Below are 25965 nucleotides of genomic sequence, written 5' to 3'. Positions count from 1 at the left end.
AAATCCAGGCTCTGCTTGTTTTGGTTAGCTAGGAACGTGTTCTGTAAATCGGGGAACTTCTAGTGGCCAGCCCAACTTGTTAACTCCAGAAATATATATGCCTGTGTTCATACCTTACTCCTTTTGGGTTAGTTGGCAGTTTGTACTGGTGCTGCCAAGGCTTCTGTTCTTTGGCTGCAGGCAGGGATGGGAGAAGGGAGGACTTGATTCAGGGAAAGCAAGCAACAGCATCCTGGAATCAAGGTGAAGTCCAGCAGTCAAGAGTGGCTGCAACATATTTCCTGCAAGCTCCAAGCTGGGCAGTATTGCGTCTTACCTGGCTTTGTTCTGCTGTGGTCATCACAGGTAGCTTATAGACTGAACACTGGCACTTGGTTATCTAAAGTGGTTGGGATATTTGTGATTATCATAGAGGATTTTGGTCCAAATCTGACTTCTATTCAAAAGCAAATTGAGACCTAAAATTTATGGTTACTACAGTAGATACAAAGGAACTTGAGGTGCAGTAGAGGAATCTTCCCACTTGGTTCTACACTGAGCAGCAGCTTTTAAATATTTTTAAACCTTTTTAATGTGAGAGCCATACGCACAAAGAAAATGTATGTAAGGGTGTATAAGAGCCTTGTTACGCAGGGAAGAGTGCCAGATTTTTCTAAATTTAGCTAATAGTTACAGAGGCTCTTAGTGAAACTTATATTGAGGTAACTGGATTTTGCTACAACAGGAAATGCAAGCTGGAGAGTGTTGGCTCATAGCGTGAATATGTCTTAATGAATTAATAAACACTGCAATATCTATTTTGTGTAAAACTATGAAAGTTCAGTTGTGCAAGTCTTATCCCTTCTGGTACTTAGTCCTTGCTGATTTTGCTTCTTACCTTGCAATCCTTTTAATATTATGCCCACTCAGAAATGTGCCCTTTAACAGCCATTTAAAGCCATTGAATGCCCTTTTTTTTTTTTTTTTTTTTATTTTCAAACTATGAATTGTTATAAATTTCAGGACAAAGAAAAGCTCTGCTTGTAACCTAGATGGTGACTTGGAAGGATTTAATAGACCATGTATAATAGTATCTTTGCTAGATTAACCTGTGGAATATACTGTCTCCTCAGGCAAAGTCTTTGCTGGTGATCAGGTATCTTGCTATTGCTTAGTACAGTGTTTTGATACATAGCAAAAGTGATGAGTGCCCTTTCCTTTAAAAAGAAAAAAATCAGAATAGCAGCACATGAAAAACCCCACTGGATTTGTCATGCAGAAGAGCTGTCAGCTGGTGAAGAGCTAGCACAGAACTGCATCTGACAGTCTGACAAACAAACGTCCAGCTGCACAGAGATGCCTACAGCTTTTTCTCTGACAAATGTCTGAGCTTGCTGTTGTATTCTCTTCTTTACAGCACTGGTTCTAGCTCTGCTTCCATCCACCTTCCTCCCAGCTGGGGCTTGCTTTTGTTCTTTGCTGCAAATACTCCTAGCTTCTGTGTATCTTACTCACTGGAGACTTGTCCTGCTGTGGTCTAGCTATGTCTGGTAGGCAGAGGTTGGCTCTCTGCCCTTCTTGAAATGAAGTTGGGTTTTTTGTTTCTATTTCTGTTTTGTAATGTAAGGAATGTGCAAATACTTGAGGAAAACCAGCCAACTTCTATTTTTACTTGACTCAGGCAAATACTACTATTACTTGTTTTTGCTCTCCCACACAACCTGTAACCTGTTTCTTTTAGATGTGAGAGAACACTAAAGTAGGTTGAAAGATGCCTTAGGAGAAATGTCTTTAAAACTGGGTTTTTACCTGCTTCCTTCTGGGCTCCAGGACAGTGTAAGCCTGGTCTCTTGAGCTGGTGTTTCTCACCCCAGGTAGTGACTATGTCCTGTGTAGGCTTTTTCTAGGTGTGCATCACAGTGGTAGAGGTTGTTCTGAAACACTGTGTTTTGCGTGGCCTCCATGTTGCAGTCTTCAGCAAAAATAATGTTGATTCAGGTTTTGAAAGAGGGGGTTTGGCTCAACTGATCCTATTACATAGAATGCTTCTTGCAAGCAGATTTGGGAACTGGGCAGATAACACTGTGGGCAGACACCTGGCTGTTGGATCCTCTTCCCAGATCGGACCGTGCTGAATCTTGCTGTTAAACCTAATGTCTATTCTTTTGGTTGTTTTTTTGTGGCATTTTCAAGCATTTGGTGAGTTCCTTTCGTAAATTATATCAAAGGTTTAGAAGGAGAGAGTTCCAGTTGCTGCAGAGAGAAGAGTGTACTTCAGATATGGAAGCTGCAGCAGAATGTCCAAATGTTGGCCCAAACGTGGGCTTTAGGTTATTGTAGGACTTAAAAGGGGAGAGACAGATATTTTTTCTCCACTGTTCTTACTAACTTTTTTAATGTCAGCTTCAGTGTCAGAGAATGCAGAGCCTACACCTGAAGAACAGGACAAGTCACTTGACAAACCAAAACAGAAAAAGAATCGTTGTTTCATGTGCAGGAAGAAGGTTGGACTGACTGGTAAGAAATACTGATTTCAGTTTCCTTAGGCTTGTTTAGGCTTTGGCTCTTTGAAATTTTATCTTAAAGGGAAAATGGGGCATGGTCATTTGACATTGATTTGAAATAACAGTCAAAGGTGCTTTCAGCTGATTTATTAGATTAGTCATTCGTGTATCATTTTGTTTTTCAGCCTCCTGTCTTAAAGCAAAGTTCATAATTCCAAATACTTCCTTTTGGAAGTCTGCTTAGCTAAGGAACTGGATGATAGCTTGCTGCCATTCACTAACCAGCTTTGCAGTGGTCCAGTGAAAGGGCCTGAGTTTTGGAGGGTGAAGATTCATAAACATAGCAAAAGAGCAGGAGTTCTCTAGGAATGTTCTGTGCTAGAGTGTCATGAAAAAAGAAGGAATGGTCAAGTCAAATCTTGATGTAATCACTTAAAAATGTATTACTTGTGATTTTTATGCTTTCTGCAGCAGAGGCTCTTTGGCTGATTGATTGACACTGGTGACTGAGATTTATTGCTAGTGAGTGAACACATTCAGGATTTAAAGAAAACCAGTGTAATTAAGAATGTTGAAATGTCTAAGCTGCTGTTTCTGTCCACAGGGTTCGAATGTCGGTGTGGGAACGTTTACTGTGGAATGCACCGTTACTCAGATGTACACAGTTGCTCTTACAATTACAAAGCTGATGCTGCTGAGAAAATAAGAAAAGAGAATCCTGTAGTTGTTGGGGAAAAGATCCAGAAGATCTGAACTGCTGCTTCTGCTGGAATACAAAAATCTTCTGACCATCTGCAGATTAAATTGACTTGAGCTTTTTTCCTTAGTCATCAGGAACATAGAGCAGTGTATCTTGCCTAGACCTTTTAATCATGCATGTCATCAGATGAATAGATTTTTTTGTTTTAGTTTTTTTTTTGTTTTGAAAATGACTCTGAACATTATTTTCATTGCAGTTTTCTGTGGCTGAAGACTTAAGTAAACTTTACAAGTATTATCCTTTAAGATCATTTTAATTTTAGTTGAGTGCAGAGGGCTTTTATAACAAACATGGAGAAAATATTGGAGGGCTGTGCTTTTCCAGGATAAAACATGCATGCGTTAACTTTGCAGTTTATTTTCTTGTTGTATATAGCTTTTCTCTGCAGCACAATTTCCTTCTTTTTTTTTTTTATTGATAATGCCTTGTATGGCACAACTAGTTATCAGTAACTGAATGTATTTTAATCATTATGGCTGCTTCTGGTTTTTTTTTTCCCATTAACGAGAGGTTATACATGTTCGCATATTAGCTTGTTTGCACCCTCTACCTATTTATGTATGAATCATTTGTAATGAGAGTGTGTGCTGAGATTGTGTGGGGTTTTTTGTTGTTTTTTTTTTAATTGGGGTTTGTTTTTGTGTGTGTGGGGGGAAGGCTGTATGCACTTCATTGACTGCAGTTTTCATTGGGATTACATCCATCAGTTTGTCTGTACACAAATATGAAGAATGATCTGAAGTACCTGTGCTGTATTTATGTTTATCCACGTCTTAACTTTGATTAAATAAAATTTAAAAAAATCCAAGCCCCTGTGGCTGTCACTGGCATATGTAAGTTGGATTTCTCTTGCTTTATTTTAATGGGGACCTTCCATTGGTGGTTCCTTTACTTAAAGTGTATTTATTCATGTCTACCATGCCAGCTAAATTCTGATGGGTTTTTTTCTTTTCACCTGTAACCACCAGAGACATGGCAGTTTCCAGACCTTATCTGTTGATTCTGCCCTGAGAGCTCTCCATGCTTCCTGTGCAGCACATCTCTCATGTGCAGGAATTGGAGGCATTTGTGACATTGTGGCAATGGGCCAGACCTAAAGATCAAAGTCTGTGCCTCAGCCCAGGTCATCTCCCTAACTTAAAGGTGGTTTATACAGTGCCGTGGAAACTTCAGCCAGTGCTGCTTATCACCAAACGAAACACTAATAAAGTAGCACCAACTCCTCTCCAGATGGTCCTGATCTGCAGTTGCAATCTCAGAGTGACTTGCTGCTGCTTTGGAGTATTTGTGAAACAAATGTGATTGTACAGCTTTATTTAAAACATTAAATTTTTAATCAAAGCTAGCACCATCCTTTAAAATTTGGAGTGCTCTTTAAAAGCTATGGCTGGCAATTAGTAGATGAAGCACTACATTTAGGATATAAACTGTGCAGCAGAAGGAGCTTTCTCTGGTGGTTACAGAAAGTAATCTGCAAGACCAAGTAATAAATGAAGTAGCTTGTGCTTGCAGAAATGGCCTAACCACAATCTACGAAGCACATGAATTTATAGTAAAGGAAGGAAGGAATAAACTTACTGGCAAGTTTCAGTAATGCTCTGCCTTATCACGGGTCAGAGATCCTGTATTTCCTCAAAGCATTTGCTAAACTTCCCCTTACACAGCACAAAGCATGGAAGAGCAGCAGTGTCACCTTTGGTGGGTATTTCTGTTTGCTTTCCTCTACTGCTACTTCCCTATTCTCTAGTCCTTTTTGCTTTAATTCCTTCCTCTTTTCCTATTTCTGGTCTTTCTTTTCCTAAGCATGTCCTTTTCTATGTGCCCTCCTGACCAGTTTGCCTTTACCTGACAGTGATGCTCCTGGGCCAGGCACAGAGAAGACACCCTAGATTTCACAAGGCTGGGAAAAACTTGTTACATTTGTGATTTGAAGCAACTGCTCCTCTGGCTCTTGATTACACAGTAGGATCCTCACCTGGCAGTGCCCACGGTGAGGAAGAACGACAGTGGGGAGTTCTGCTTCCACACCTGTCCTTCTCCAAGCCATCTTACTAAAACCTCTTATGGCCTGGCTTGTGCAGGGGGCTGGGAGTTAATATTGGAGGTGTTTATGGTCCTGTTGTATAAGCTTACATTTAGATTGGATGTCCACCTTTACATGACACCTGAGAATTGTGTGTTGTGTTTGCTTTGGCAGTGGCCCTGCCTTATCCTGGTGCTTGATCTGCACTTCCAGTCTGTATTTTGTGTCATCAGTTTGAGATTAACAGATTAATGTTTTAATTAACACCAACACATTCACAGTGCTGCAAAATGCTTGAGTGAATGTATCTCCTCACATTGGACACTGTATTGGAACAGGTTTTACATACACAGTTTTGTTTCACTTTTGGAATAAACAGGTTCTATAGCCTAGATCCTGTAATCTGTCCACAAAACATCTTCACTGTGTTTAAAACATTTCCAACAGTCAGGGGAAAATTTACAGGAAATCTTCTGCAAGCTAGGCATCGTGATGTTTAAAACAGCACCTTGTAAGCTTGTGTCTCAACGAGTGAGCAGCTGTCACAGATGATGCTGTTGTATCATCTTGCACTGAATCTCTGGCTGTACCATTTGCTGCATTTCTTCTAATGCCTCCTCTGCCAAAAGAAAAAAAGGCTGAGCAGCAAACAAATTCTTTGGCTTGGCAATTACAAGCGTCTTCCTGTTTTTATTGGGAAGGTGTGGCCTTTGCGATTTAGTTCTAATTTCAAGGATGTTCCCTCACTGGTTTCCACTTCTGACAATGAGAGAATTTTGTCCTGCAGGTGGGAGAAAGCTGGGACTGGTAGCAGAAGCACCAGCCTCCCTGTTCTTCATGGTTGGTTGCACGTTTGTCTCTGGTTTAAGATGGTGGAACTATCTGGAGAAAATGGAAGAATTGATGAGGTGCAGCAGCATTGCAAAACCCACGAAAGTGCAGTTTCAGGTGTGAATTGTGCAACTTCCCACGGGCAGCTGAGCTTGTGGTGGGAGAATCAGTGTGGACATAATCATTTCACCAGGGCCCTGGCACATAAGTGGCCCCTCCAAAATTAATCCAGGGCACCTTTGGTCTTAGAGCTGCTGGATCCTTCACCCCCTGTGAGTTACCTGTTACAGGAAGGCCTGAATTTCATGTGAGGGTTTGTAAAATCATGGAAGTGTTAAGATTGGAAAAGACCTCCAAGAACATCAAGCCCAACTGCTAACCCAGCACTGCCAAGTCTACCCATAAATTAAGTGCCACATCTCCACATCTGCTAAATACCTCCAGGAAAGGTAACTGTGAGCAGGAGGACCCCATTTCACCAGGGTCACTGCCTGGCTGGGAACAGTTAACAGCTGCTGACTCAGGCAGACCTCTGGCACTGATTAACCACTGCCAGGGACCAGGCAGAGGGGTGGGATGGTGACAGAGCGGCAATTGGTTCGTGTCTGAGGGCAGAGGGTGGGATCTGATGCTCTGCTCTGGGTTACACCACCTGGAGAGGGTCTTCCTCTGTGGAAGGCACGTAGCACCTGGGAGGTGGGAGCTGTGTGTAAGCAGGGACTGTTCAGGGTTCAGCATGTCTTTCATCCGGGTAGACAAGGACTCAGATTTTCCTCTCCAAAACCTCCCCTATGGGGTTTTCTCCACAAAGGAGGAGGTGAGTAACAGCAAACTTTGTTGTGGGGCTGTTGCAATTGTTCCAGGGCTATGAGAGCAGAATTTCCCAGCAGTGTGGGATAAAGGAAAACTTCCCAGCCTGAGGCACTCATGGGCTTCTTGACCTGATGGCAAAGCAGTAGCTGCCACAATATCTTTTTCTTTAGTGTGGTTTATTTTGATTACAGCTGCATTGAAACTGCACAAAAGCAGTCAGAAGTGTTAATATGGATGAGACGTACTTTGGCTAATATGTACAGTAGTTCTTGTGTGGTTTTGATCATTTTTGTGACATTAAATCTATGCCTCCCTATGTAGAGGCATGGCACATTCCACACTCAACTGGAAGTTTTTTTGTTTTTAACTCAGTCTTTAATTTTTTTTATGACTGTAATCACACCATCACCCTTAACAAGCCCCATTAACCACTGCTCGTGGGGAGTTTTGTTGGTGGGTGCCAAAGCATTAAATCAGGGCACGAAATGTGTGTGTTACCTGTTTTTGCAGCTGACCTGATGTGTTCTGTTGGGTTCATGTTTATGCAATGCTGCATTAAATGTGTGCAAATGTGTCATGTTTAAGGCTGGGCCCAAAGCCTGCAGGTTGAGCCAGCTCCAGGCTTTCTATTTTATGATCACATAAGAAAATGTGGCTCAACCTTTCTGCCAAGGAGGTTGCTCCCAGTTCCCAGTTTCTGTGAGAATTGGGCCCAGCTAGGCTGAGACTCACACCTCTGAGTGCCTGACAAGATGGAGCTCCAGAGGTGTGTCCTGGAGAAAGGGAAGCAAGCCAAGAGCTGCCTCTCAGAAAGAAAATGTGGAGAATTTATTTGTCTTTGCTTATGGAAACTTCATGATTGTATCCTGGTTTTTGCTAGTTATCCATATAGGTTAAAAAAAATAAACCAGAAGGTTGTGTTTTCTGATGCGGTATTTTCCAAAGATAAAACGAGATGGTGCATTTAATCTATTCCTAGATGTGCATGCTGTTATCTAGCAAGTTTGGATTATTTTTCTGCCTTCCTTAGTAACTGTTCTCGGAAAAAAGCAACTTCACTCAAACCCTGTGAAATGACAGGCAAGACTTACAGAAATTATTTAGGAGAATAATGTTCTGATAGTAGCTGAATGTTTTAATGATTTCAGGCTATAACAATTGGTATCATTCCTGACTATCCCAGTTACAAATTAACCTGACATGACCTTTAGGGTTTTTGGTTTGTTTTTTTTTTCTGCAGGAATGTTTGCTGAATAAGTACTTACTACCACATTTGGAATCTTGTTTGGAAATTAAAGGTTGAAAAATAGGTTTAATAACATGGATCTTTGAAGGTGGTTATTTTGGTGAGCTGCTTTTCAGAGTGCCTGCAATAGTTTGTCTATATTTGCCTGAAGACACAGATAATGGAGGCTGTGCTGTGGTTTTGCCCCGTGCAGCTGCCCTGGGTCTGTCGGTGCTGCTGCCCCGCCATCGCCGCCAGCTCCACACGCACCCAGGGCATCAACAGGAGCTTTGTCCCCTGGGCTGCATCTGTCACGTTTCCCCATGTGTGGGATACAGCAGGGATCCAGGCTGGGCTCAGCATGCGGGTCCTGGGCTCCTCGTGTGCCGGGCGGTGTAGGGCAGCCTCAGCCACACAGAAATCATGTGCCTGAGCATGATGTGCTCCCTGGTATCACCACGGGAGTCCAGAGCAGCCTCGGTCCTCTGGGGAGGAGCTGGGGTGCAGAAATGCCTGTTTCTCCAGTGGCATGCTCACAGGGATAGATTTTATCCTCTCTATGCTTCTGTTCCTCTCTTGTAGAAGGAGCAATAGTGTTTTCCTATTTCACAGCATATTGCAGATGTATGGGCTTATTCTGCAATGCTTGTTGTTAATGAGGGGTGTTAATGAGCAAGTCAGCCTCTTTCTGGGGGAAAGAGGGCAGGGAGAGAAACCTCTGCTTGTTGTGCTTTCCTTTCCCCTAAAGATGGTGATGAGGCTCTTTTCCATCCCTCTGGGTCTGCAGGGAGTCTGCAGTGATGCTCTGCCCATAGAACCTAACACTTTTCAGCAGCCAGACTCGGACTGGCTCTTGATGGTCCATTGCTGTGGTACCAGACCTTTGTCCTGGATGGGTTAAGCTATCTATGGTCACTGTGTTCCCCTATGCCCTCTTTGGGGCATTTTTTGGGTACAAGCATAAACTCTTCTACTCTTCCCCCCTCCTCTTGCTGCTTTGCAGCCTCGGCACAGGCTTGGGGTAGCAATTGGAGACCAGATTTTGGATCTCAGCGCCATTAAACACCTTTTCAATGGACCAGCTCTTGCCAAACACCAGCACGTCTTTGACCAGGTATTTATCAGCCTATTCTAACTTCCACACGCATATTAAAAATATTCCATTGGGCACTTTAGCAGCTTGTGGTGAGATAATGAACATGATCTGGAAATAGGTTGTCAGGTGGGTTCTGGTAGAGCAAAAACCATCACAGGTGTGATAGCAAGGAGAACAGGGACGTTGGGGGTCCAAAGGTCATTCTCCAGGAAAGTGTCATCAGCCTTTGGCAACGCAGGTGTCTGACATGAAGCCAAAATGTTAATTCACTCCTGCTTGTGCCTTCGACACTCCATGGATGGGATATTAATGATGAGGAGGTTTTGTTAAAGATAAAGGTGAATACAAACCACCTTTGGCTGCAGCTGGTTGAGATACCAAAGCCAGCGGGGCCTGCAGTGGTGTGTTATCATGGGGTGATGAAAACAAATCCTGCAGAGGACTTGTGGGGTGTGGATGGGGCTGTGGGCAGCCACGGCTGCATAACCCCAGCCACAGGCATCCAGAAGTGGGATGAGAGTGTGGGACATCTTCCTGCACGTGAAGGATGAGAAAAATGTGGTCTTTTCTTTCCCCCCACGTCTGTGGCACTGTCAGCCCACCCTGAATGCCTTCATGGGGCTGGGCCGGCCGGCGTGGAGCGAGGCCAGGGCTTTCCTCCAAAAGCTGCTGTCGGCTGGAGAGCCCACCCTGAGGGACAACACGGAGCTGCGGAGAAGGTGAGGGAGCAGTGGGTGTGTGCAGGCACAGGAAGCTGTCGGCCATGCCCCGCGTCACCTGAGGGACAGGGCACCCGAACCAGCAGCCTGACGTGGCCACCTGCCTCCTACGTGGGAATTAGCTGGGGTTTGTGCACATCGAGTGCTTCCTTCTCTTAATTACGTAAAGATTAATCCCTGATTAATCCCGTGACTGCCCGCGGATCCAGGGTGTCACCTTCCACCTGGAAACAGCGAGCTCTGCCCTGGGGTGTGTCCAGACGTGCTGCCTCTCCGTGGGGCTGGGCTGGTGCCCCGAGCACGGCCCCTCCACCACGGCCTTCCATGGAGACACGCATGGCCCCTCCACCATGGCCTTCCCTGGAGACATGCACGGCCCCTCCACCACGGCCTTCCATGGAGACACGCACGGCCCCTCCACCATGGCCTTCCATGGAGACATGCACGGCCCCTCCACCACGGCCTTCCATGGAGACACGCACGGCCCCTCCACCACGGCCTTCCCTGGAGACATGCACGGCCCCTCCACCACGGCCTTCCATGGAGACACGCACGGCCCCTCCACCATGGCCTTCCATGGAGACACGCACGGCCCCTCCACCATGGTGTTCCATGGAGACACGCACGGCCCCTCCACCATGGCGTTCCATGGAGACACGCACGGCCCCTCCACCATGGTGTTCCATGGAGACGCGCACGGCCCCTCCACCATGGTGTTCCATGGAGACACGCACGGCCCCTCCACCATGGTGTTCCATGGAGACACGCACGGCCCCTCCACCATGGTGTTCCATGGAGACACGCACGGCCCCTCCACCATGGCGTTCCATGGAGACACGCACAGCCCCTCCACCATGGCCTTCCCTGGAGACACGCATGGCCCCTCCACCACGGCCTTCCATGGAGACACACATAGCCCCTCCACCACGGCCTTCCATGGAGACACGCACGGCCCCTCCACCACGGCCTCCCCTGGAGACACGCACGGCTCCAAGGCTCTCCACCTCCCCCAGTGCCTCCCTCCCTGCCTGTCACACTGCAGCGGGCAAGGGCAGAGCCCCAGACTGTCCTCAGCAGCCACTCGACTTTGCTAAAGCTGTGGTCACAAATTGGCTTCAGATTTGGGGCCGTGCAGCGGTGTAGGGGCAGGAGGGGAGGACTGTGCTCTGTGCTGTGCTGATGGGAAATGCATGTGTCCATTAATCCCACACCTCTTGTTTGTCCAGAGAGATGCTTTGAGCACCACAAGTGCCTGCCCTGGCAGCAAGCAGTTGTTCCTCCCCACCCTGCCAGGGGGATTGAGAGGATTTAGGCTCTCATGAGCAGGAGGGGGGTTGAACTGCTGCTTGCCACATGGATCTTCCCTGAACAGGGCCAGCAGTTCAGATCAGCCCAGGAGCCACATGCCATGAACTCATCCCTCCCACGCAGCAGAGGCAGCGGTGTCCTGGGCACGGGCACTGGGGGAATCCAGCCAGCCCCAGGGATGTCCTCTCTCTCCCCACTCCCACCCTGACAGCTGCTCCTTTTGGTGCAGACATCCTGGTAACAGCAGCCTGTGCAGTCACCACCTTTTCTGCCAGTTTGGGGTTTTTTTTTCTGCAAGGCTTTGCAAACTAAATTAAGGAAGGAGCTGGGAGAGCAAGTCAGCCTCTTCCATGCTCCTTACGGGTGGGAGCTGCAACTTTTCCGATATCTGAAGGCATAATTTTTCATTTCAGGGCATTTGTACCTCAAGCTTCTGCCACGATGCACCTGCCCGCTCACATCGGTGAGTCCCACAGCCAAGGGCTCCTCGGCGCTGCTCTTTGCTCCCACACCGAGCTGCTGCTTTATTTCCAGCTTGCTCAGACAGACTGATCATAGCTGTGACAGGGAATGGGGTTTGCAGCAGCCAGAAGTAGATTATTGTACATAATGAAGGGTAGGTGCTGTCTGTGGCACAAGAATAAAAGCCTGGGGAAGCTCAATAGCGGCCAGAGCACTCCTGGATGCAATTTCCACTAAATCAGGGGTGTCTGGCGGTACATAACTCCTGTCATCAGATTGGCACCACCGAAGGCCTTTGTGACTAGAGCCAGGAAAGAAACACTTGTTCAGTTTCCAACAATTTCCCCTTTTGCCATCAGAAAATAATTCAGGTCTTGCAAAATTTCCAAGGCAGATACTCCAGCACAGCCTCATTAACAAGCAGGAGTTTCCACTTTCAGACCGTTACTCTGTATCCCAGATCTTTCCTCCACTCCCATGAGGCCATGGACTGCTTTGGGATTACTATATTCATATCTCTATATAAGCATTTCCTGTTTTTAGCAGGAGTTTGTGTTTGGACCCAAACCAACTTGATCAAAGTCACTTGAGGGCATGACCATGAGGGCAGAGATGTGAACTTGCTCATTTTCTATCCCGTTCTGTTCTCAGTTGGCTTTTGCCGCCCACGGGGCACAGCCCTGGTTTGAGACAAAGCCTAGCCTGTGTCCCACGAGGATTTCCATAGGTGTGACACCTTCCTGAGGATAGTTCCAGGCTGAGCATATCCTGGCAGAAAATTCCTGGCTGCCATGAGCGCTGGGAAGGGAGCAGTGCCCTGGTGTGACCGAGCTGTATCACACAGACACAAGGCACGTAGGATTCCACAGCACTGACGTGCAGCTCTGTCCTGTGTGTGGTTTCTGCTTCTCCTGAGCTCTCTGGGAGGCTGGAACTGCAGGGGATCACCTGCTGCTGGAACCTGCTGGAGCTGTGGATAACTCACTGAGCTCCCAGTCTGTTTTCCCCTCACAGCCTCGGTTTTCCCGTGGATCCGGAGGGTGGGAGCTGCTAGCAGGGATGGCAGCAGAGGGCAGCAGATGTCCTGCGAATCCCTGAGCCGGGTACCGCCGGATGGAGGAAAAGCACCGGGAATTGCCCTGTCTCTGGAAAGGGGGGCGCTGCTTTATGTCCTGCGTTTTTCCTCCTCTTCTCTACCGGAGACTTTAAAAAAAAAAAAAAAAAAAAAAAAAAAAAAAAAACAAAAAAAAAAAACAACAAAGAAAAAAAAAAAAAAAAAGAAAGAAAAAAAAAACAAAAAAAAAACATTTTTGCCTGCATAATTTATAGGTGAACTGTTCATCACCCCATTGCGCTATTAAGGACATCCCCCGAGCGCTCTCGCTGTCTCCTTTCCTGCTCCTTTCGTTGCCAGCAGCCTGTGATGTGCTTCAGCCCCCGCAGATGAGGGACTTTGCTGCCACTGATCCCTATTTTATGGCTTTTTCCCTCGTGCAGGAGATTACACTGACTTCTATTCTTCACGCCAACATGCCACAAACGTCGGAATCATGTTCAGGGGGAAGGAGAACGCTCTGATGCCGAACTGGTGGGTGGCTTGGATTATTCTCTAGTGCAGCATTGCTTTGCAGGCTCGTCCGTACACATACATGATGTTTTAAAGGTATGAGTAGTTTTTCAGGATCACACCGGCTTCAGTTCCTAGCAGATGGGAATCAGTGTTGTCCAGAGTTCAATACCAGAACCAAACTCCACACGCCCCCAGCCTCAGCTGAATCTGCACTGCCCTTCATTGCAGTGACCATACCAGTTACTGTGCAGCCACCCAGTTCAAAGACAAATTAAGTTCAAAACCTAAAAAATTATGTTTTGCTGGGTGACAAGAAAGCAGGGTTTAAGATCCAAGGAGTTAATTGGAGCAGTGGCACAGAAGTGCAATAAGACTGCAACGTGGTTTTGGATCTTATTGCACTTCCACCCTTATATCAGAGTGAGGTGCTGAGGTCTGTGCCCATGCATACAGAGCTTCTTCTCCTTGTACCTCACACTCCTGTGGTGTTTCCACTCCAAAAAGCTGCTCTGGCACACACACAAAAGCTAACCCAGGTGCTCTTTCTCAAGGCTGCACTTACCTGTGGGTTACCACGGCCGGGCATCGTCTGTCGTGGTGTCTGGGACGCCCATCCGGAGACCTGTGGGACAAACCAAACCTGACAATGGTGAGACTCTGGGAGGGTTTTAATGGGGATTCTTATTTCTTTTATTCTTTAATTTTGCTCCACGTCATAAAGTAGTGGAGTGAAAGAGTGGAGTGGGATACCTTGCCTAAAGCCCAGCCCGGGGTGAGGGCAGGAGAAAGCCCTGGTTTAAGCAGCACCAGCTGCTGTTCCTTCTGGCCATTACTTCTATTTTCCTAGCTGCCTTCCTGATGTAAAATATTCTTTCTACCCACAGATAAACCTCCAGTGTTTGGTGCTTGTAAACGTCTGGATATCGAGTTAGAAATGGTGAGAGGGGTTTTTTTCCCCTTATGACTTGAAAAATATTAAAGTAGAAATAGGGAAGAAAGGATGGGTTAACTTCTTCTAAACTGAGTGTCCCAAATGGTCCATTCCTGTGTTCCTCTCTGAGCTGTCTGTGCTGCAGGCAGTGAAGATTTCTGTGGAACAAACCCCTGCTTTGGATGAGAAGCAGGATGCCTTGGCTCATTGGGAGGTTTGCTCTCATATATATTTACAGCTCTCAGGCTGGAAAAAGCTCACCTGGCCAAAGCTGAGCACCAGTGGTGCAGTCAGGCAGCAGAATTCTTTTCATCAGCCACCAAGCCTGTTTCCTGGTCAGCAGTTACCTCTGCTCTGCAGCCAGGATCTATCAATGGACACTGGGGTTTGGGAAGTCCAGGCTGGCTGTACCTCCTGCTAGAGCAGAGGAAGCCCTGCGTTCTTGGCAGTGGGATTCAAACTCCTGATTCTCCTGTCTGGAATGTTAAAACCTGTGCTGTGGGTGTTGTAAAAAAACATGGTGGGAAGGCACATCATGCTGTGGCTTAGCGTGGTCCAGAAGGAAGTGTTTCATAGGATTGTATTAAGATTTATATCACCTTGATGGCTTATATAATTTTTGTACGTTTTATTCCCAACCTTTTCCCTAAGGAAAAAACAAAAAAAAAGGTTGTGGAAGAAGTGTGATATTAATGGAAATGGTTATAAAAATATAGTTAAAGTCTTTAATGCTGTGTACTTCGATGATCAGTACTATAAGGGGAGATGCAGTCCCAGAGATTGGGGTTCTCATAGAGTGGGGTTCCCATAAAGTGGGGTTCCCACGATGCTGCCATAACTCTGCTTTCCAGCCTGAGTTCTACTGCTGGCTGCTGCAATAAAAGAAGGAAAAACTTCCATACTGTGGACAGAAAGAGACAACTGAGATTCTCTGTAAAGCCCTGTGCATGTGCAGGCTGTGGATTCCTAAGGAATGAGTGCAGGCACCCAGTTCATGGCCGACTTTACTTAGTGGGCACATTTCTCCACCTGCCTGTTCTTCTCATCAGGCTTCAGCCACGTTCAGTATCCCCTTGGATGACTTTAAACTCCTTCCTGTTCACTGTCTGCAGCAAACAGTCCCTTCAGTGGGCAAACCTGTTCTGCATCCGGGCTGTAATTAGGAGGGACCATTTTTCCTCCTGCGTTTTGACAACATCGTGCCCTTGTTTAATGCCTGTCTCTTAGCAACACAGAGCTCTTAAGCAATTCAAGCCTGCCAGCTTCATGGAGGGGAAGAAAAGGGGAGTAGGCCAAATGTGTGTGGGAAATGGTGCAAAACTCATCCTGTCCAGGATTGGATTTCTGCTGTCTGTAACTGTGTGCAGTAAAGATTTTTAGCTTCAAAATCATAACCAACACACTGCTTTTCTATTTCAGGCATTCTTTGTAGGTCCTGGAAACCAGTATGGGGAGCCCATTCCCATCAGCAGAGCCCAGGAGCACATCTTTGGGATGGTCCTGATGAACGACTGGAGCGGTAACCGGCGCTGTGGGGTCTGCCTGGAGAGGGGGTCACACCCTAGGGAAGGATCAGTTACACATTTTAATAGTAGAATGCTGATCACTGAAACCACTGGATACAGCTGAAAGGGGTGAAAATGAAATGTTGCCTGTGTTTTTCAGTGTCAGTATCAATCCATCTTCAATCAATTAGTAGAACCAGAAAGTGCTGCCTAATGAAGATTTATTTACTTATGAAAGAGCTAATATCAGTCTAGTTTCTTCTTGGCAGGATGGAGGAGTCCTAAGAATGGTGTTAGCAAGGATGGAGATTCATTTCAGTGTCAGGAAAAGGAGAAGGATTTGGCAATCACAAATCCCTCAGTCTCTGCACAGATTTAACTTGTTGAAATTCTCCCTATGGCTGGCAAAGACCATTAGCTGGGTATAAAAGGAATAATTAAAGTGGGGGTAAAAATACTGGTTATATGGGGATGATCTGGTTTGTTTTACTTATTGAGAATTTATCATCCTGATCTAGCTGATCTAAGAAAATTTGGTCGAAAATGGATGGATTTAAATTAGGATTTGTGCACAACAGTTAGAAAAGGCTGGGGACAGCAATTTCAATTCATGTGACTCTTTCACGGGTCTGATGGATATGCAATTCCTAGGATATGTTTAACTGCATTGCTTTGAATGTTCTCTTCCCAGCCCGTGACATCCAGAAGTGGGAATATGTTCCTCTGGGTCCTTTCCTGAGCAAAAGCCTTGGCACAACCATCTCTCCGTGGGTTGTCACCATGGAAGCTCTCATGCCATTTGTGTTGCCAAACCCTGTCCAGGTCAGCAAGAGAAAAGGTTGAAATAAAGGAAAAGCAGTGCTAGAAAAATGCCAGCAGAGCTGGAAGTTCCCATCAGTAGAAATCACTGAGTTGCGTTCATGCCAAGGATCGTCTCCATGGAATTTACAGCTGTGGTTCTGCTTCTGAGCAGACGAGGGCAACCAGAGCCCTCTGAGTTCAAGTGCTCATTGATGTCACTGGCCCTGGCACATGTTGTGCTGTCATCCTGCTTGAGCAGGGCAGAAAAATCATCTTTAAAACAGCTGGAAAATAAACTAATCAGAGCTTCTTCTGGGTCTTTGGTAGCACTTAGCATCCAGTAAGTGGTGGAGAGAGGGTGGAGTCAAGCCAGAACACTTTGTTCAAGAATTTCCAGTTGTCTACATTATGCAGGTGGCTAAAACTGGAAAAGATAAGATTCTTGCAGAGGCCTCACCATCTTCTCTCTGCTCTGGGCACAGAGCAAAGGTCTGCTGGCACTCTGTGCTGGATTAACATCCACGCTGAATTGATGGGCATGGCTTTTACAAACCTTGTGCAGAAAGAGGAACTAGATTGTATCGATATCATGTCTGTTCAGAAAGATCTTTAAAGTGTGTGCATGAGACCAAGCAAAGTGATAATGTGAGCAGTAACAATGGTGAAGTGAATGGGTTGTGCAGCACAGGCTGGGTGCACCAATACTCACTGAAATGTCTTGTGGATTTTTAAATTTATTTTTGCTTAGACTGTGATGTGTTTTATGTGCTTTTAGGATCCTAAGCCGCTGCCCTACCTTCAGGATAAAGAACCCTACACCTTTGACATCAAGCTTTTTGTTGCTATTAAAGGTACGGCAAAGTGGGTTGCAAAGCTGAAATTGCCAACTAAATATTGTGGCACCACCACAACTTTCAGGCATTTTGCTCTGGGCTCCTTCTTTTCCTGCTTTTCCCCGCTTGCCTCTGTCAGAGAAAGAGGCAGAACTCCTCCTGCACCCAGCTGGCTGTGCAGCAATGTGCCAAGCAGGGAATGCCCCTCAGGTGGTCAGCTTCCCTTGGGGAGGCTCCCCGAGGGGTCTCGTGGGGCATGGAATGAGCAGGTTTGTGTGGGATCCAGATGTTAACCCAGCTCAGCCCTCACCTCACGGCCCTGCTGACCACTAGGCCCAGGTGTTTCTCCCCTAGGAGAGCAGAGAGTAGGAAATGGGCAGCTTGATGCTGCTCCAGTGCAATCCACACAATTGTTTTCTATGAATTCCCAGTCTTTGTAGTAAGAGAAAATGTTATTACTGGTTTCTCCCCAGGGATCACAGTGATAAAAGAGGTCTCCATCCATCTGTAAAATAAAAAGTCTCCAACATCATTCATCCAACACAAACAAATTGCTTTTCTCTTTCTTATCCTTTATTTTCTGCAGGAGAAGGAATGAGCACGCCAACTACTATATGCAGATCCAATTTCAAGGTAAGACTCCAGCATCTTTTGTTTATTTGCAATCTTGCTGATGCCATCAGCTCCAGCCTAAGCAATTTCAAACACAGTTTTTTGCATTAGACTCATGGAATAGAATCATTGAATCACTAGGGTTGGAAAAGACCTCCAAGATCATCAAGTCCAAACGTTAACCCAGCACTGCCAAGCCTGTGACTAAAGCATGTCACTCACATCCACACACCTTTTGAACACTTCCAGGGATGGTGAATCCACCACTTCCCTGAGCAGTCTGCTCCAGTTCAGATCTGAGTGTCTGCATAGGAGACAGAGGGAAATTTAACAAAAAATGAAAAACATTTCAGTGTTTCCACCATTGGAAGATGGTGATAATTCCCCCTGTGATGTGGAAACACCTGAATGTTTGATGAAGGACACAGCTCTTACTTCTGCTTGGTTTGGGGTGCTCAAAGCATCCTCAGCTCTGTGCCCATTTGTCAGGGAGCTGTGAGAACTCCAGGGAGGGAATTGCCTCGTGCAGTACAGCTCTGCAGTCACAGCTCTGATTTAGATGCCACTCACTGCTGCAGCCTGGGTCTGCCCCATCCCCTCTATGGGCAGCATGGTGGCTCTGCCTCCACCCACTGATTGAAGCCAGGAGATTTATGTGCCAGCTGCAGCAATTCTCAATCAATTTCATATTCACATTTGGCTCTTTGCATAGCAATTACCTTAATCAGTAAATAAGTAGCCAGCAAATCAGTAATAAGTAGATTTTCCTGTGAGGCTGTTAAAATACTGGGTGTAATCATGGGGCCTGGGTCAGCAGTACTGGTCTTAGAGAGAAAGAAGAGGAAAAATGACATCCAGCTGAAATAAAAAAAAAATTAAAGTATTAAATTGCATGTTAGAGTGTGGGTTTTATGGATGCCATGGGCCAGGCCACGTTACTCCATTCTGCACAGCCCACCAGAGAAGTTTGTCCTTCGTTGCTCCCTTGCTTTAGCCCCTCTTCCTCCTTCCCCAGCACATGTACTGGACCATGAAACAGCAGCTGGCTCATCATTCCATCAATGGCTGCAACCTCAGACCTGGAGACCTGCTGGCCTCTGGCACCATCAGTGGACCTGTAAGTGTTGAAACAATGGCAGCCCCTGGTCAGCAACTCAAAACCAACAGAGCAGGGCTTGGGGCTGAGCCCTTCCTGATCTGAGCATCACGAAACCACCTGCAGTTCTTTCCCAGGCACGCTGGGGTGCTGCTTTGGTAGCCCCAAATTCACACTGAGAAATGGTTTGGTTTGGGCAGGGCTTCTGTTTGGCTGGTTTTTTTATGTTCTTGAGTTCTGGGGTTTTGATCTCTCCTGTACTTCTTTCCCTAAGAGCTATTTTACAACAGATGCAAATTAACTTCTGTATGGAAGCATCCTCACATTCCATTTACCCTCTACAAAATGCAGCTTTTTATTTCTGAAAAGGATGTAAAAGGTGTATGGGTATAACTTTTAGTTTCTCCAAAGAACTTGGAGCCAGTTTCACAAGCTGTTACTCCCCTTGAGCTGCCATTTGGACAGTGGCTGCAATATGTGGGCAGCTCTCACTTTCTGAATCGCCAGACACAAATCCTGTACATGCTGTCACAAAGACAGCCTCAGGTAAGTTGTTTGCAAGCTGGGATGCCTGTACTTCACTTTTGAGCATTTCTGAGGTGCTTTTTGAATCTTCAGATTATTGTGCTCTACATTAAAGACTAACAAACACCAGCTTTGCTCTTCTGAAGAACAAAAAGTAATTAAAAATCTGAAACGTGACTACATAAAAGCACTGGATTTGTAGAAGTCGCCTCCACTTGTTTCCATTCTTGCTGTGGCACCCCCTAACTGCTTTAAGAGGTTGAACACTGTGTTAAATGCACCAGATAACAGCTGTAAGCATCGCTGCTAACAGCAAGCAAGAAATTAAAATGCAAAGTCAGGAAAAAGACCCAATTTATCAATGAATTAAATCAACAGCAAAACTCCATTCTGTAAAGGTAACGTACTTGTGTGTCTGCTCCCAGCAGCAAGAAGCTGAACAGCAGGAAAGGCACTAAAAAATTGTTTATTTGTTTATGAACTCTTGCTGCAGGAGCCTGAGAGCTTTGGCTCCATGCTGGAGCTGTCCTGGAACGGAACAAAAGAAATCCCTCTTGGCAGTGGACAGTCTCGTAAATTCCTGCAGGATGGAGACGAAGTCATTTTGACAGGTAATGGCTGGATAACTGCTCTGACACTGCAGCAAGGACACATCTCCGTAGGCTGGTCCCAGCAGGACAAGCACCTGCTGTGGAGCTGGGATATTCTATACATACCTGCCATGCAAGCACAGTTGCTTCCATCCTACCTGTGAGGAGGCTCAAGCAGGTGGATGGAAATTTCCCTGCCATAAATGCTTTCTAGATTTAGATTATTTGCTTTGCTAAGTCCTTACAGCTCCTGCTATGCCACTGTATGAGCAGCAAGGAGATGACAGAGGTAGGGTTTGCCTTTATGGGTAAAAATACCCCAGGACCAGGAGCAGCTGATGAACAGTTTCCACCACAGTCCAAGTTTGCATGTGGAGCAGGGCTTGGCAAATGCTAAAAAAGTTATTTTTCAAATAATATTTCATTGGTAACCTAGGTGTATTCAATGAAGTGTGTTGCAAATCAGGTATGTGGGAAACAGCATGAAGCCTTCTAGAGCAGCTGACCAGCTCCCCTCTGGAAAGGGCTCTGCTTGAGAGCTGTTTCATGCTGAGACATGGTTTTAGTTTTCACCTTGATAATCTAAGGATTTTATGAAATAAAAACTACCATGGTGTTTTGTGATCTGAATCCCACTCCTACTCCTTTTTAACCCAAGGACTAGTGCAAAACAAATCTATTTTTTTTCCTTTCCTCTCACCTTTGTGGCTTTTGGGGTGGCAAGTATTTGGCAAGAACAGCCAGGAGGAACTTTTGTTTCATGCCTCCAATGTCTTGGCTATGTGACCTACTGGGATTTAGGGAATGTCCTGTGGGATGTTGTGTGTCACCAGCTGGGACCCAGCCAGTGCCACGCCTGGCTCTGAGCAGCTCCATCCTGCTGATGTGATCAGAGATATCTGCACAGGAACAAACGGCTCAAGCAATGGGAAAAACCTCCACAGGTGTGACAGGGGGCAGAGAAAATGTGAGTGACAAACACCTGGGCAGCTGCCTCGTGGTGTGATGCTAATATGTGCCTACCTACCTGGGCCTGCTCAATCCAACCAGGACTCCTAGGATTATTGACAAAACAGTTTAAAATTGTAATCTATTTTTTTTTTTTTTCTGGGGGAAAAAAATAAGAAAAGCCAAGAATTTTCTGTGATTAAAAAACAAATTAATGTATGTATTCCAGTCCCCTGGCAATGACTCCATAGTGGTTTTGGGGGTGCTGCAGCCAGAGCCCCAGTGCCTCCTGCCTGGCAGCTCACCCAATAGCCTTGAAAATCGTGTTTCTGTGAGCTGCTGCCAGTTTGACAGAGGAAAATGCTGAGACAGCTGGAGGTTGAGATGTACTAGAGAGCCACAGGTGATGAATTGAGGAGTCCCCAGTGCCTCTGACATCCTTCAGCCTCCCAACAGCCCAGTGACTGCTCATGCTGCAACAGGAGGAATCTGACACTGCTCTCTGCAGGCTCCCCACACACCCAGGGACTCCTCCAGCAATTCAAAGTGCCACACTGCCCTCCAGAGTCCCCAGCCTCCCTGCAGTAACTATGCCAGGAGCCCTAAATTAGGCTACAGAGAGGGATGATGAACATCCCTGTGGAGTTACACACCCATATCCCTTTTGGCAAGGAGCACCTGGCACTTTGGGAGCTGCTGGCACGGGGAGCCAGCTCAGGGACAAATGGGACCAGCCCATGAGCCATGCTCCTCATGCCCAGGACGAGCTGTGGTAATTCATTAAACACTCTGAATCCTGAATGTCTTTGATGTTCAAAGATGGCACCATGGCATTGCAGCTGAGCTGGGGGATGGCAGTGGGACAGCCCCGTGTTAATCAATCTGCTGGGCTATTTCACACTAGTGGGCACCAGGGCACTGCAAAGAGCCAAGGGCTGCTGGGGCTGTCTGCTGGGACAGTTTGGGACCTGCTCCTATTTATTTAGTGATGTTTGGCAGGTCCAGGGCCTGAGGACACCCTCGGGGCAGGGCTGGTGCTGTTCCATCCTCTCCCAAGGCGCTGCCATTAGCTCTTGCCAAGTGCTCAACACATCATTTCTTGTTCCCTGTTTCAACTTTGTATTCTCACTTCCCATGCGGGACCTATTTCGGAGACCTAACGCATAAAATGAGAGAAATATATTTCTCCCAAGAAGTGTCTCAGGGAGGGAGCGTGGCAGGGGAAGGGCTCCTGGTGGTGCTGGCAGCTGCCTGCAAAAACCCTTGGCACACATGGAGCTCAGGCCAGGGCTGCTGGCAGCACAGGGCTTGCTTTGTTCAGTGTGCTGCTCCTTGGTGCTGCTCTAAATTGTGCCTGACAGCAGGGATAGCCAAACTGGACTGAAATAATCAGCTGCTGCTCAAAGGAAAGCTGGCAGTGAAGCCTAATGAGTCAAATGGAAGCTGAGCTGAGCCTTACAGTGCCTCACTCCACTGCTGCTAAACGATGAGGATTACCTGGCAGATGCCAGGATGGTGTCTGTGGCTTTACACAAGCACTGAGAGACACCACTGTCCTTGGAAAACTTAATTTCAGCCTGGCTGGGAGAGCTGCACTGTGGGTTAGAGCTGGCTGGGTCTCTCTTTGTGCTGCGGTAACTTTCACTGTCCTGCAGCCTGAGCTCACCCTTTCTCTGCCTCAGGGAGGGAGTTTTCCACTGAGCTGTGCCAAGGGTGGGAATTAGGGTCCATTCTGTTGAACTCCTTCTTGGCTTCTTGAAGGCAGCTGTTTTTTATCACATGCAGGTGATGTATTCCATCAGGAAAATCCATCTCTAACTATGAAATCAGCCCTTAAAGGGCAGCATGTGCCACTTGTCCCTCCTTTGATCAGCTGCTGTAGCAGGAGGAAGCTACAGTAGGTCTCCTCAGCTGTTCTTGCCAGGACAGATTTCTCAGATGGGCCCAAAGCCCTGGCTGAGTCCTCTCCCCTGCTTTGCCTGCAGCTTTGCTGCTGGCTGCAGTTTGTGGAGCCCGTGGCAGCAAGAGGAGCTGCAGCACCCCTGTCCCAATGTCATCTCCCCCACCACACAGGAGTGGGGAGGCACGGGGTCATCCCATAGTCAGAGATGCTGTCACAGCCCCAGAGTTGTGCAGCAGCCGCCAGCAGAGCTTCCACGCCCTCTTATGTAACAGAGCATTAATGAGAGCTTGGAGCCAGATGCTGAATTTCTCATGGAACTAAACCACTTGACTTTAGCAAGGGAAAGCTTGCTTCTGCAGCTTCTGCAAGGGGAGGTCCTGGTGTCTGAGGGGGTTTAATGACTGCCTGATGCTGCAGAAAGAGAATCCAGATTTATTTGATTAATTGCAGGGCTAGGCCAGGCAGTGAATCAGTTTGCCAGGTAGATTGATGGTGCTGCAGGTTAGGTTTAAAAACAGAAATATTGCTGGCACATCTTGTTTGTTCTTTGATCAATTCACTGAACTTGCATTTTGCTGTGTTTAACAGCTCGTGCTTTTTTTCCTCATATTCCTGGGTGGCTTAAATTCTTCAGGTGTTCGTTTTTTACCCCTCATTGCATATCTGAAAGTTTTTCACTTGGTTTCGGTCTCTTTATGCCTTTATTCACTTTTATTCCTGGCAAAATCCTGCTGTCCAAAATCCTTTATGCCTTTATTCACTTTCATTCCTGGCAAAATCCAACAAGCTGTGTGTTGTTTTCTGTCCCTAGGCTACTGCCAGGGCGACGGCTTCCGCGTGGGATTTGGCCAGTGCTCGGGAAAAATCCTTCCAGCCCTGTCGCATCCCTGAGGACTGGAGTAAAGTGACATCCAGGGAGGAACCCTCCCCCCACCTCTGCCAGTCATTCTGCTTTATTCAGATTTATTCAGATTTATTATTTTTATATGAGTGATTGTAATCTTACTGTTTTTAATGATCAATAAATATCTTACACAGGTGAATGTGGCTCTCTGGTGTGACAAGAAAGGGATTTCAAGGCTAGCTTAAAATTCTCAGAATATGAATAAGGTGATTGAGGTGGAAAGTGAGATTCTTCACTCTTCTACCATATTAATGGGGCTTTTTTCATAATTATAAAAAGGCTTTCAAGTAAGCTTAAATATTCAGAGTACGAGGCTGATGATAAGAGCTGAGATTCCATGCTGACTTCCTTTTTTTCACAGTGTTAATATGCTGGAGGTGAAACCCTGAAGGCGAGTTGCATATGGATGTTAAAACTTGTAGACCTTCCTGAGCAAGAGTTTCATGACTGTGCCCTAAAGTAATTCACAACAAAGCAATTTGGAAATGTGATGATCAACACAACTGAAGGCAATGGGCAGGATGTTTTTGCTCCTCCTGCCCTTACACAACCAGAGGCATCTCTCCTGCCCCAGGGAGAGGTTGATTCCAGCCCAGAGATGGGAGACTGTGTTGGGGCACCCCTCCAAAGTTCACCCTTGTGCCTCCTGTCCCGGTTTAGAGAAGGGAATTCCCTGTTTCTCTCTCACCCTGTGTACCAGCATCTCTGGGGTCAAGGAGGGAGGGGGAATTTCATCCCTGGGGTGATCCCCAGGCACTCACTGGTGGCAGTCACACCCTGCCACCCAACAGGGGTTGTGGACAGAGGACACCAAGCAGGCCAGCTCCCTTCCTGCACCCTTAAAAAGCATCTTAGTCCCACAGCATCCCCTTGCAGCAGCCAGTAAACAAAGCCACATGCCACTTTCCTCAAGTGTAAAGGGCATCTGCTGTCTCCTGCTGGCCTACAAATCAATTTCACTCCATGGCCAAGTGCCAAATCACATCAATTAGAGGATATTACTGACTGAAGGAGCTCGGGAGACGGGATAATGAACTGTGGTGTAGTGCAAGGGGAACTTGTTAAATATTTGCTTGGTCCTCAAAGTGAAGAACCTGATGAGGCTGCTGGCTCCATGTGGTGACAGCAGGATGAGCCCATGCTGCTGCTTTTCCAGGCTGTCCCATTGCTGCTTCAAAGCTCTGCCAGGTAGTTTTGCTGGTGTGGGCCATGAGGACATTTGATGTCTTCCTGGGGCTGACCAGGAATGTGAACCTTATCACCATGCAGAAGATGAAAATGAATTTGAAATGAAAATTAAAGAAAAAATGTGGCAGTGCAAATAACTCACTGCTAATGGGGCATGTGCACTGTAATGAGGTCTCTTCAAGTGTGCAACAATAATAGTTCTTTAAAGAATGGTACTTGGAGGTTCATCCCCAAATCAAGGATAACCTGGCCAGGAAAATATTGGCTCATTGTTGTTTATCAAGGAAAAGCTATTTTGCCTTCAGGCTCATGGAGCTGAACTAATAGGCAGGTATTTATTTAATGTACTCTGACTGGATCACCAATTTATAGATGCTTTGTGCTGTCTTTTGACCTCAAAGGACAATTGTGAGCTGACACCTTCTCTCTCGGATTTAGAAATAACCCATCCTGTTCCTCTGAGCACAGCCTGGCATTGCTCCTGGCAGCAGCAGTGGGACACACAAAGCATTTATCCAGTAGGGAAATTTCTCGGCAGAAGCAACATCCATGGTGCACCTTGGCATATCTGATGTTCTGGAAATGCAACATCTGAGGAGAGACAGAGAGTTCATGTTGGGGCAATGTGTCATTCGTCATCAGCTTGAGGCAAGACACTGCCCAGCCAAGAAGGACTGCGGTGTCAAGGTTTTCTGGGTGCAGGAGTACTTAGGGGAACTGTAAATCCATAGTGCTCTTCCTGAACTTTGAGCAAGGTAAAGGCAAGTTCTGTACACACCCAATGAATTCCTCCTCCAAAGAGCCAGCTACCAATTCCTGCCAGCAAGTGGGAATTGGGC

At 46.5% G+C, this 25965-nt stretch overlaps 2 protein-coding genes across 6 annotated transcripts in view; both read left to right on the top strand.

The window, feature by feature from the left end:
* The window catches only part of ZFAND6 (zinc finger AN1-type containing 6), a 36364-nt gene extending 32313 nt beyond the window's left edge, over positions 1 to 4051 (top strand). For all 5 annotated transcript variants that reach the window (XM_040077047.2, XM_040077045.2, XM_040077046.2 and 2 more), the window contains 2 exons: positions 2383 to 2496; positions 3088 to 4051. In XM_040077047.2, coding sequence (XP_039932981.1) covers positions 2383 to 2496; positions 3088 to 3236 — 263 coding nt within the window. In that variant the 3' untranslated portion in view covers positions 3237 to 4051. The remainder of the gene's footprint in view (positions 1 to 2382; positions 2497 to 3087) is intronic.
* A 2255-nt stretch (positions 4052 to 6306) lies between these two features.
* FAH (fumarylacetoacetate hydrolase) lies at positions 6307 to 24062 on the top strand. The gene is made up of 14 exons (XM_040077043.1): positions 6307 to 6914; positions 9139 to 9249; positions 9829 to 9950; positions 11672 to 11721; positions 13218 to 13308; positions 13842 to 13939; positions 14175 to 14227; positions 15641 to 15740; positions 16418 to 16548; positions 17303 to 17378; positions 17947 to 17993; positions 18988 to 19089; positions 20087 to 20204; positions 23846 to 24062. Exons 1-14 carry the CDS (start codon positions 6726 to 6728, stop codon positions 23923 to 23925), a joined length of 1368 nt encoding a protein of 455 aa, XP_039932977.1. The 5' UTR covers positions 6307 to 6725; the 3' UTR covers positions 23926 to 24062.
* The last annotated feature ends 1903 nt before the right edge of the window (positions 24063 to 25965 follow it).

Source organism: Hirundo rustica, chromosome 13 (genome assembly GCF_015227805.2).
Source record: "Hirundo rustica isolate bHirRus1 chromosome 13, bHirRus1.pri.v3, whole genome shotgun sequence".
In the NCBI taxonomy this organism is placed as follows: Eukaryota; Metazoa; Chordata; class Aves; order Passeriformes; family Hirundinidae; genus Hirundo; species Hirundo rustica.
The sequence above is the reverse complement of the archived record's forward strand: the minus strand, read 5'-3'. Positions and strand labels throughout refer to the sequence as shown.

Excerpts from the sequence above, each read along its gene's own strand:
- FAH (XM_040077043.1), top strand. The coding sequence starts at position 6,726 with ATGCTCTGCTCTGGGTTACACCACCTGGAGAGGGTCTTCCTCTGTGGA. Across the intron at positions 9,951-11,671 it reads AACACGGAGCTGCGGAGAAG|GGCATTTGTACCTCAAGCTT; the intron begins GTGAGGGAGCAG and ends TTTTCATTTCAG. Across the intron at positions 20,205-23,845 it reads AGACGAAGTCATTTTGACAG|GCTACTGCCAGGGCGACGGC; the intron begins GTAATGGCTGGA and ends TTCTGTCCCTAG.